Raw genomic sequence first — 11452 nt, 5'->3', positions numbered from 1 at the left:
GACGTTGGTCTGACACAAAGGGAAGTAGCTGCACACCAGGAAGTGTAGTTCAACATTCCGCATGCATATTCATCGTAAGGAAGCAAAAAACCACATTTCCCTAGGTGGAACCAGATAAAGCTTCCGATCAAGGATCTGGGAAAGCAGAAGTCAGACGAGGAGATTAACATTAACATTTGGTTTAATGTTGAAAACACATCGTTTTGAAGACTGCTGAGCATCGCAGGTACGCATGATTATGTGTTATTGTTTAGTACTGCTAACAAAACCATTTATGATGGTCGTATTATTGCTAACTATGATTTGTCATGATGATCGCAACCGTAGGTACCCAGGATGCATACGACAGTCTTTGTTAACGTCATTGTTGTATTTTATGCTAACCAGCCACTTTAGTTTGATTCAGAGCGACAATGTTAAAGTTGGCGGTGGTGAATCTCTTGCTCATGTTTCCCGATGTTCGGCAGGCAGGCAGACGGCTGGCTAGTGCACTGGGTTAGCAAACCTTAGCTAGCTTGTTAGCAACATGTCAGTGTTGTTGTAGACTTGTCTACTATTCGTTGCCTACTTTGCCACTAGCTTAGTGGTGAAAAAATGTTAACCCACCATCTCTCTATCCCTCCTCATAACTTTTCTCCTCCCTCCACCTCTCCCAGTGAACCCCTGACCAGCTGTCCTCCCTGACCCTGTCCACAACCATGGCGATCCTGTTTGCAGTGGTTGCCCGCGGGAGCACCATCCTGGCGAAGCATGCGTGGTGTGGCGGTAATTTCCTGGAGGTGACAGAACAGATCCTAGCTAAGATACCATCCGAGAACAACAAGCTCACCTACAGCCATGGCAGGTAGGGATAACACTCAGACAGCCACACACATATCCGCCTGGAGTTGGATAGTCCTGTTCTACTTGTAGTGTATGTATGTTCGTGTGACTGCAGATAATTCAGACTGAGGATCTGACAGAGTATCTTGTCTTCTCCTTCAGCTATCTCTTCCACTACATCTGCCATGACAGAATCATATATCTCTGTATCACTGACGACGTGAGTATACAGGCTTCAGTTTTAATGTGTGTCTGAGAGACCGAGTGTATATAGTGTTCTTTGGTTTACAACCCTAAATGTACATTGGGGCAAAAAAGTATTTAGTCAGCCACCAATTGTGCAAGTTCTCCCACTTAAAAAAATGAGAGGCCTGTAATTTTCATCATAGGTACACTTCAACTATGACAGACAAAATGAGAGAAAAAAATCCAGAAAATCACATTGTAGGATTTTTAATGAATTTATTTGCAAATTATGGTGGAAAATAAGTATTTGGTCAATAACAAAAGTTTTTCTCAATACTTTGTCATTGCCAACCAAGGGTATATAACAGAGGTCAAATGTTTTCTGTAAGTCTTCACAAGGTTTGCATACACTGTTGCTGGTATTTTGGCCCATTCCTCCATGCAGATCTCCTCTAGAGCAGTGATGTTTTGGGGCTGTTGCTGGGCAAAACAGACTTTCAACTCCCCTCAAAGATGTTCTGTGGCTAGGCCACTCCAGGACCTTGAAATGCTTCTTACGAAGCCACTCCTTTGGGCGGAGTGTTTGGGATCATTGTCATGCTGAAAGACCTAGCCACGTTTCATCTTCAATGCCCTTGCTGATGGTAGGCTTTGTTACTTTGGTCCCAGCTCTCTGCAGGTCATTCACTAGGTCCCCCCTTGTGGTTCTGGGATTTTTGCTCACCGTTCTTGTTATCATTTTGACCCCACGGGGTGAGATCTTGCGTGGAGCCCCAGATCGAGGCAGATTATCAGTGGTCTTGTATGTCTTCCATTTCCTAATAATTGCTCCCACAGTTGATTTCTTCAAACCAAGCTGCTTACCTATTGCAGATTCAGTCTTCCCAGCCTGGTGCAGGTCTACAATTTGTTTCTGGTGTCCTTTGACAGCTCTTTGGTCTTGGCCATAGTGGAGTTTGGAGTGTGACTGTTTGAGGTTGTGGACAGGTGTCTTTTATACTGATAACAAGTTCAAACAGGTGCCATTAATACAGGTGCGGGGCGGCAGGGTAGCCTAGTGGTTAGAGCGTTGGACTAGTAACCGAAAGGTTGCAAGTTCAAATCCCCGAGCTGACAAGGTACAAATCTGTCGTTCTGCCCCTGAACAGGCAGTTAACCCACTGTTCCTAGGCCGTCATTGAAAATAAGAATTTGTTCTTAACTGACTTGCCTAGTAAAATAAAGGTAACGAGTGGAGGACAGAGGAGCCTCTTAAAGAAGAAGTTACAGGCCAGAAATCTTGCTTGTTTGTAGGTGACCAAATACATAATTTGCAAATAAATTCATTAAAAATCCTACAATGTGATTTTCAGGATTTTTTTCCCCCCCCATTTTGTCTGTCATAGTTGAAGTGATGATGAAAATTACAGGCCTCTCATCTTTTTAAGAAGGGAGAACTTGCACAATTGGTGGCTGACGAAATACTTTTTTGCCCCACTGTATCTGAATAACCTGCCATTCTATACGGGTGTGCTGCAGGATATTTTTTTGACAACTGTGTTAACCCCCTAGAATCGATGTCCGCACACCTGTAAACATCTAATTAGCGTGATCGGGTTGAGTCCTTTACGGGGGGGTCGGGGTTGAGTTTTGAAAAATGTATTTCATTTTATATGGGGGTTGATCAGATTTAATATTGTAGCTTCCATCAAGGTAATTGTCTGTATCATTTCCAATCCTGTGTGTGTGTGTGTGTGTGTGTGTGTGTGTGTGTGTGTTGCATGGTAAAAGTTGAGAGAAAAGAGAAGAAACCCTCTTGCTAGTATCACTGCTCTTCATTAAGCTTTATGCATCGGCCTCAAGACCTTCCTCAGAGCTTATGTTAAAATAACTAATAATTGAAGAGCAGCAGTAAAATAACAATAGCAAGGCTATATGTACAGGTACAGAGTCAATGTGCGGGGCACTGGTTAGTCGAGGTAATTGAGGTAATATGTACATGTAGGTAGAGTTAAGGTAACTATGCATAGATAATAAACTGAGAGTAGCAGCAGTGTAAAATGCAATGCAAGAAGTCTGGGTAGCCATTTGATTAGCTGTTCAGGAGTCTTATGGCTTGGTGGTAGAAGCTGTTTAGAAGCCTCTTGGTCCTAGACTTGGCGCTCCGGTACCGCTTGCCATGCGGTAGCAGAGAGAACAGTCTATGACTAGGGTGGCTGGAGCCTGACCATTTTTAGGGCCTTCCTCTGACACTGCCTGGTACAGAGGTCCTGGATGGCAGGAATCTTGGCCCCAGTGATGTACTGGGCCGTACGTACTACCTGTTGCCAGGTCTGTTGGAACTGTCGTGTCTGACCGTGTTAACTGTCTGTTTGTTAGGACTTTGAGCGGTCACGTGCGTTCAGCTTCCTGGGAGAGGTGAAGAAGCGTTTCCAGACGACCTATGGTTCCAGAGCTCAGACAGCCCTTCCCTACGCAATGAACTCAGAGTTCTCCTCCACTCTGATGGCTCAGATGGTGAGACACACACACACACACACACACTCCCTGATCAGATGGTGAGTTAGTTCTCCTCCACTCCCTGATCAGATGGTGAGTTAGTTCTCCTCCACTCCCTCATCAGATGGTGAGTTAGTTCTCCTCCACTCCCTCATCAGATGGTGAGTTAGTTCTCCTCCACTCCCTCATCAGATGGTGAGTTAGTTCTCCTCCACTCCCTCATCAGATGGTGAGTTAGTTCTCCTCCACTCCCTCATCAGATGGTGAGTTAGTTCTCCTCCACTCCCTGATCAGATGGTGATTTAGTTCTCCTCCACTCCCTCATCAGATGGTGAGTTAGTTCTCCTCCACTCCCTCATCAGATGGTGAGTTAGTTCTCCTCCACTCCCTCATCAGATGGTGAGTTAGTTCTACTCTACTCTGATGGCTCAGATGGTGAGACACACACACACACACACACACACTCCCTGATCAGATGGTGTGTTAGTTCTCCTCCACTATGATGGCTCAGATGGTGAGACACACACACACACACACACACTCCCTGATCAGATGGTGAGTTAGTTCTCCTCCACTCTGATGGCTCAGATGGTGAGACACACACACACACACTCCCTGATCAGATGGTGTGTTAGTTCTCCTCCACTCCCTGATCAGATGGTGTGTTAGTTCTCCTCCACTCCCTGATCAGATGGTGAGTTAGTTCTCCTCCACTCTGATGGCTCAGATGGTTAGACACACACACACACTCCCTGATCAGATGGTGAGTTAGTTCTCCTCCACTCCCTGATCAGATGGTGAGTTTGTTCTCCTCCACTCCCTGATCAGATGGTGAGTTAGTTCTCCTCCACTCCCTCATCAGATGGTGAGTTAGTTCTCCTCCACTCCCTGATCAGATGGTGAGTTAGTTCTCCTCCACTCTAATGGCTCAGAAGGTGAGTTAGTTCTTCTCCACTCTGATGGCTCAGATGGTGAGACACACACACACACTCCCTCATCAGATGGTGAGTTAGTTCTCCTCCACTCCCTCATCAGATAGTGAGTTAGTTCTTCTCCACTCTGATGGCTCAGATGGTGAGACACACACACACTCCCTGATCAGATGGTGAGTTAGTTCTCCTCCACTCCCTCATCAGATAGTGAGTTAGTTCTTCTCCACTCTGATGGCTCAGATGGTGAGACACACACACACTCCCTGATCAGATGGTGAGTTAGTTCTCCTCCACTCCCTCATCAGATGGTGATTTAGTTCTCCTCCACTCCCTGATCAGATGGTGTGTTAGTTCTCCTCCGCTCAGATGGTGAGACACACACACACACACACACTCCCTGATCAGATGGTGAGTTTGTTCTCCTCCACTCCCTCATCAGATGGTGATTTAGTTCTCCTCCACTCCCTGATCAGATGGTGATTTAGTTCTCCTCCACTCCCTGATCAGATGGTGAGTTAGTTCTCCTCCACTCCCTGATCAGATGGTGAGTTAGTTCTCCTCCACTCCCTGATCAGATGGTGAGTTAGTTCTCCTCCACTCCCTGATCAGATGCTGATTTAGTTCTCCTCCACTCCCTGATCAGATGGTGAGTTAGTTCTCCTCCACTCCCTCATCAGATGGTGAGTTAGTTCTCCTCCACTCCCTGATCAGATGGTGAGTTAGTTCTCCTCCACTCCCTCATCAGATGGTGAGTTAGTTCTCCTCCACTCCCTGATCAGATGGTGAGTTAGTTCTCCTCCACTCTGATGGCTCAGATGGTGAGACACACACACTCCCTGATCAGATGGTGAGTTAGTTCTCCTCCACTCTGATGGCTCAGATGGTGAGACACACACACACACACACACACACACTCCCTCATCAGATGGTGAGTTAGTTCTCCTCCACTCTGATGGCTCAGATGGTGAGACACACACACACACTCCCTCATCAGATGGTGAGTTAGTTCTCCTCCACTCCCTGATCAGATGGTGAGTTAGTTCTCCTCCACTCCCTGATCAGATGGTGAGTTAGTTCTTCTCCACTCTGATGGCTCAGATGGTGAGACACACACACAGTCCCTGATCAGATGGTGAGTTAGTTCTCCTCCACTCCCTGATCAGATGGTGAGTTAGTTCTCCTCCACTCCCTGATCAGATGGTGAGTTAGTTCTCCTCCACTCTAATGGCTCAGAAGGTGAGTTAGTTCTTCTCCACTCTGATGGCTCAGATGGTGAGACACACACACACACTCCCTCATCAGATGGTGAGTTAGTTCTCCTCCACTCCCTGATCAGATGGTGAGTTAGTTCTCCTCCACTCTAATGGCTCAGAAGGTGAGTTAGTTCTCCTCCACTCTAATGGCTCAGAAGGTGAGTTAGTTCTCCTCCACTCTAATGGCTCAGAAGGTGAGTTAGTTCTCCTCCGCTCCCTGATCAGATGGTGAGTTAGTTTTCCTCCACTCTGATGGCTCAGATGGTGAGACACACACACACACACACAAACTCCCTGATCAGATGGTGAGTTAGTTCTCCTCCAGTCCCTCATCAGATGGTGAGTTAGTTCTCCTCCACTGTGATGGCTCAGATGGTGAGTTAGTTCTCCTCCACTCCCTGATCAAATGGTGAGTTAGTTCTCCTCCAATCTGGCTACTCAGATGACGAGAGCCAACCCTGTAATATGTTAGTATAGTAGTGAGTGGTCAGAATAGACTGTGAGACAGGGTTTGACTGCGAGGGCCAGCCGACTAGAGCATACAGGTCGCAGTGGTGGGTGGTGTAAGGTGATTTGGTAACAAAACTGATGGCACTGTGATAGACTGCATCAAATTTGCCTAGTAGAGTGTTGGAAGCTATTTTGTAGAGCGTATGGATTGCACAGCAGAGAAGGTACGGTGGGATTTGAAATGGTCAGTGTTTATTAACTTGGCTTTCGAAGACTTTAGAGAGGCAGGGCAGGATGGATATAGTTCTGTAACAGTTTGGGTCTAGGGTGTCACCCCCTTTGAAGAGGGGGATGACCGCGGCAGCTTTCCAATCTGTAGGGATCTCGGACAATACGAAAGAGAGGTTGAACAGGCTGGTATTAGGGTTGCAACAATGGCGGCGGATAGTTTTAGAAAGAGAGGGTCCAGATTGTCTAGCCCAGATGATTTGTACGGATCCAGGTTTTGCAGCTCTTTCAGAACATCGGCTGTCTGGGTGAAGGAGAAGCTGGGGAAGGCTTGGGCGAGTAGCTGGGGGGGGGGCAAGGCATGGCCAGCCGTTGAGAAATGCTTATTGCAATATTCGATTATCATGAATTTATCAGTGGTGACCGTGTCGCATGGCCTCAGTGCAGTGGGCTGCTGGGAGGAGGTGCTCTTGTTCTCCATGGACTTTACAGTGTTACAGGATGGGAATTTGTGCTTGAAAAAGCCTTTGCCTTCCTGACTGACTGTGTGTATTGGTTCCTGACTTCCCTGAACAGTTGCATATCGTAGGGACTATTGCAGTCCGCCACAGGATGTTTTTGTGCTGGTCGAGGGCAGTCAGGTCTGGAGTGAACCAAGGGCTATATCTGTTCTTAGTTCTGCATTTTTCAACGGGGCATGCTTATCTAAGATGGTGAGGAAACTACTTTAAAAGAATGACCAGGCATCCTCAACTGACGGGATGAGGTCAATGTCCTTCCAGGATACCCGGGCCAGGTCGATTAGAAAGGCCTGCTCACAGAAGTGTTTTAGGGAGCGTTTGACAGTGATGAGGGGTGGTCGTTTGACTGCGGATCCGTAGCGGATACAGGCAATGAGGCAGTGGTCGCTGAGATCCTGGTTGAAGACAGCGGAGGTGTATTTGGAGGGCCAGTTGGTCAGGATGACGTCTATGAGGGTGCCCTTGCTTACGGATTTAGGGTACCTGGTGGGGTTCTTGATGATTTGTGTGAGATTGAGGGCATCTAGCTTAGATTGTAGGACGGCCGGGGTGTTAGCATATCCCAGTTTAGGTCACCTAACAGAACAAACTCTGAAGCTAGATGGGGGGGGGGGGGGGGGCGATCAATTCACAAATGGTGTCCAGGGCACAGCTGGGAGCGGTTGATAGCAGGCGGCAACCGTGAGAGACATTTCTGGAGAGATTAATTTTTAAAATTAGAAGTTCAAACTGTTTGGGTATAGACCTGGAAAGTATGACAGAACTCCTACCCTTTGGCAGTTCTATCTTGTTGGTGGCCTTCCTGAGCCAGGATTCAGACACGGCAAGGACATCCGGGTTGGCAGAGTGTGCTAAAGCAGTGAATAAAACAAACTTAGGGAGGAGGCTTCTGCATGAAAACCAAGGTTTTTTCGATCACAGAAGTCAGAGATGAGCTATTCCACATGGTTTTAGAGACATGTGAAGAGCTACTAAACAAAGAGTCATTGGGAGACGAAGACAAGACTCAGAATGCCAATCACTAGTGGCAGGAGAGATGAGGAACACACTGTCAGCTCAAAGGGGCCAGAGCTGAAATGATTGTGGCTGGAGGACGGGTTGGTGTGTAAGGAGGGGCTCGTGAGGGGAGCATGACAACTCTGCCTCTGGGGGAAGTCTGAGCGCATGACCACACCACTGAAAACACACACACAGACACACTACACACTCACTCCATTTGCATTTGTGAGGACAGTCTGTTTACCTTCAGTCACATGAACACCATACCACTGATCCCCTCTCTCTCTCCCTGTGACTCCTTATCAATTCAATTCAAAATTAACAGTAGACATCACACATACAGAAGTTTCAAAACAATAAAGACATTACAAATGTCATATTATTTATATATATATATATATATATATACAGTGTTTTTACAATGTACAAATGGTAAAGGACACAAGATAAAATAAATAAGCATAGATATGGGTTGTGTTCTTCACTGGTTGCCCTTTTATCATGGCAACAGGTCACAAATCTTGCTGCTCTGATGGCACACTGTGGAATTTCACCCAGTAGATATGGGAGTTTTTCAAAATTGGATTTGTTTTCTAATTCTTTGTGGATCTGTGTAATCTGAGGGAAATATGTCTCTCTCATATGGTCATACATTGGGCAGGAGGTTAGGAAGTGCAGCTCAGTTTCCACCTCATTTTGTGGGCAGTGAGCACATAGCCTGTCTTCTCTTGAGAGCCATGTCTGCCTACGGCGGCCTTTCTCAATAGCAAGGCTATGCTCGCTGAGTCCTTATCTCTCCCTCCATGTGTCTCCTTATCTCTCCCTCCATGTGTCTCCTTATCCCTCCCTCCCTGTGTCTCCTTATCCCTCCCTCCCTGTGTCTCCTTATCTCTCCCTCCCTGTGTCTCCTTATCTCTCCCTCCCTGTGTCTCCTTATCTCTCCCTCCCTGTGTCTCCTTATCTCTCCCTCCCTGTGTCTCCTTATCTCTCCCTCCATGTGTCTCCTTATCTCTCCCTCCCTGTGTCTCCTTATCTCTCCCTCCCTGTGTCTCCTTATCTCTCCCTCCCTGTGTCTCCTTATCTCTCCCTCCCTGTGTCTCCTTATCCCTCCCTCCCTGTGTCTCCTTATCCCTCCCTCCCTGTGTCTCCTTATCCCTCCCCCTGTGTCTCCCTGTGTCTCCTTATCCTTATCCCTCCCTCCCTGTGTCTCCTTATCTCTCCCTCCCTGTGTCTCCTTATCCCTCCCTCCCTGTGTCTCCTTATCCCTCCCTCCCTGTGTCTCCTTATCCCTCCCTCCCTGTGTCTCCTTATCTCTCCCTCCCTGTGTCTCCTTATCTCTCCCTCCCTGTGTCTCCTTATCTCTCCCTCCCTGTGTCTCCTTATCTCTCCCTCCCTGTGTCTCCTTATCTCTCCCTCCCTGTGTCTCCTTATCTCTCCCTCCCTGTGTCTCCTTATCCCTCCCTCCCTGTGTCTCCTTATCCCTCCCTCCATGTGTCTCCTTATCCCTCCCTCCCTGTGTCTCCTTATCTCTCCCTCCCTGTGTCTCCTTATCCCTCCCTCCCTGTGTCTCCTTATCCCTCCCTCCCTGTGTCTCCTTATCTCTCCCTCCCTGTGTCTCTCTCTCCCCTTCTCTCTGTCTCTCTCTCTCTAGAAGCACCATTCCTCTCCTCCATCAGATCGCCTGGCTGAGACTCAGATGCAGGTTGACGACCTGAAAGGCATCATGGTACGCAACATCGGTGAGATAAGACTCCACTCCTACATCCACCACTACCGCTCTATTAGGGGCTAGGGGAGAAGTGTCTAGGGTCTGAGGATTTATTTTAGTGTCTTGTGTTTACTGTGTTTCCTACAGACTTGGTGGCTCAGAGGGGAGAGAAGTTGGAGTTGCTGATTGATAAAACGGAGAACCTGGTCGGCTCAGTGAGTCACATTCTAATCTACTACAATTACTCAACTATCCTACTACTACTGTTCCTATACCCCGTCTCAGAGCTAACTTCCTCTCTCCTCCAGTCTGTGAGTTTTAAGACCACCAGCCGTAACCTGGCCAGAGCCATGTGTATGAAGAACCTCAAACTGACTGTCGTCGTAGTGGTGGTGTCACTGGTAGGTACTGTGTGTGTGTGTGTGTGTGTGTGTGTGTGTGTGTGTGTGTGTGTGTGTGTGTAATAGTCTGAACTATGTGGTGTGTTCTCGTCAGGTGGTCCTGTATGTAGTTGTGTCTGCAGCCTGCGGAGGACTCAGCTGGCCCAACTGCATCAGGAAATAAGAGAGGGGGAGGATGAGGAGAGAGGGGGAGGAAAATAGGGAGCAAGAGAAGACTACAGCGGACCCACAAGAAAGAAATCGCTCTCCTCCTCCTCCCTCTTGTCTTCCAGTCAGCAGGGAGGAGAGGTCCTCTATTGGACAGAATGGTGACGCAACAAGGCATCCAGACAGTGGAGATTTAACAACGTTGTGATTGTCTTGCTTTCTGTTCCTTAACAAGAGAATGAGGTGTGTTTATCTGTCCAAAGACAAGCGATTGTTGGATACGCAGCTTTAAAATATTGTGCAAGTGGAATTCAGTCCACTGTCCAGTCCAGCTGTCCTCCATACTGTTCTCCAGTCCATGGCCCTCATCCAGGGGTCTACAAGCCTAGCAAACAGCTGTTCTCCAGTCCATGGCCCTCATCCAGGGGTCTACAAGCCTAGCAAACAGCTGTTCTCCAGTCCATGGCCCTCTCATCCAGGGCTCTACAAGCCTAACAAACAGCTGTTCTCCAGTCCATGGCCCTCTCATCCAGGGCTCTATAAGCCTAGCAAACAGCTGTTCTCCAGTCCATGGCCCTCTCATCCAGGGCTCTACAAGCCTAGAAAACAGACTGATAATCTGGAGTAGGGTTTACCAAATGTTTTTACCCTGGGGCCCCCTTCCAGCATTGGAGAACATCCCACGCCTCCCTCGGCATGCGCACTGTGTCTATTTCTATTGGTACAGCACTGTTCATGACACACTGTTCACACCCCTCTTGTTGGTGGAGAGGACATGTTGCAGGTTTTTAAGCTTATTTCCTGCAATTGTACACATTTTGTCATGGGGTGCAAAATAAATGTTTCAGTTTTAAAGCAACATTTTTTGCAATTCTATACATTTTTGCCATGTCTAATGTGTATTGGGCTAAAAAAAACTAAATTAAAAGACGTTAGCTGACATGGCTAGCTGAGCTGGACATGTCTGACCAGTATTTAACATCTCTGTAAGGTCGTTAGCTGATCTGGACATGTCTGACCAGTATTTAACATCTCTGTAGGGTCGTTAGCTGATCTAGACATGTCTGACCAGTATTTAACGTCTCTGTAGGGTCGTTAGCTGATCTAGACATGTCTGACCAGTATTTAACATCTCTGTAGGGTCGTTAGCTGATCTAGACATGTCTGACCAGTATTTAACATCTCTGTAGGGTCGTTAGCTGATCTGGACACGTCTGACCAGTATTTAACGTCTCTGTAGGGTCGTTAGCTGATCTAGACATGTCTGACCAGTATTTAACGTCTCTGTAAGGTCGTTAGATGATCTAGACATATCTGACCAGTATTT

General features: G+C 47.4%; 1 protein-coding gene across 2 annotated transcripts; it reads left to right on the top strand.

The window, feature by feature from the left end:
* Positions 1-56: 56 nt before the first annotated feature.
* On the top strand, positions 57-10984 carry sybl1 (synaptobrevin-like 1). Of its 2 annotated transcripts, none has more exons than XM_064955493.1 (8): positions 57-226; positions 657-844; positions 985-1042; positions 3367-3504; positions 9524-9608; positions 9725-9792; positions 9886-9978; positions 10073-10984. In XM_064955493.1, the coding sequence occupies exons 2-8, from the start codon at positions 699-701 to the stop codon at positions 10139-10141; spliced, it is 657 nt and encodes a 218-aa protein (XP_064811565.1). In that variant the 5' UTR covers positions 57-226; positions 657-698; the 3' UTR covers positions 10142-10984. The 2 variants fall into 2 exon arrangements, with proteins under 2 accessions (XP_064811565.1, XP_064811564.1); XM_064955492.1 differs by having other exon boundaries at positions 60-226; positions 9521-9608.
* Positions 10985-11452: the final 468 nt, after the last annotated feature.

Source organism: Oncorhynchus masou, chromosome 32 (assembly GCF_036934945.1).
Source record: "Oncorhynchus masou masou isolate Uvic2021 chromosome 32, UVic_Omas_1.1, whole genome shotgun sequence".
Classification (NCBI taxonomy): Eukaryota; Metazoa; Chordata; class Actinopteri; order Salmoniformes; family Salmonidae; genus Oncorhynchus; species Oncorhynchus masou.
Note: the sequence above shows the minus strand (reverse complement) of the source record. Positions and strands in the feature narration are given on the sequence as shown.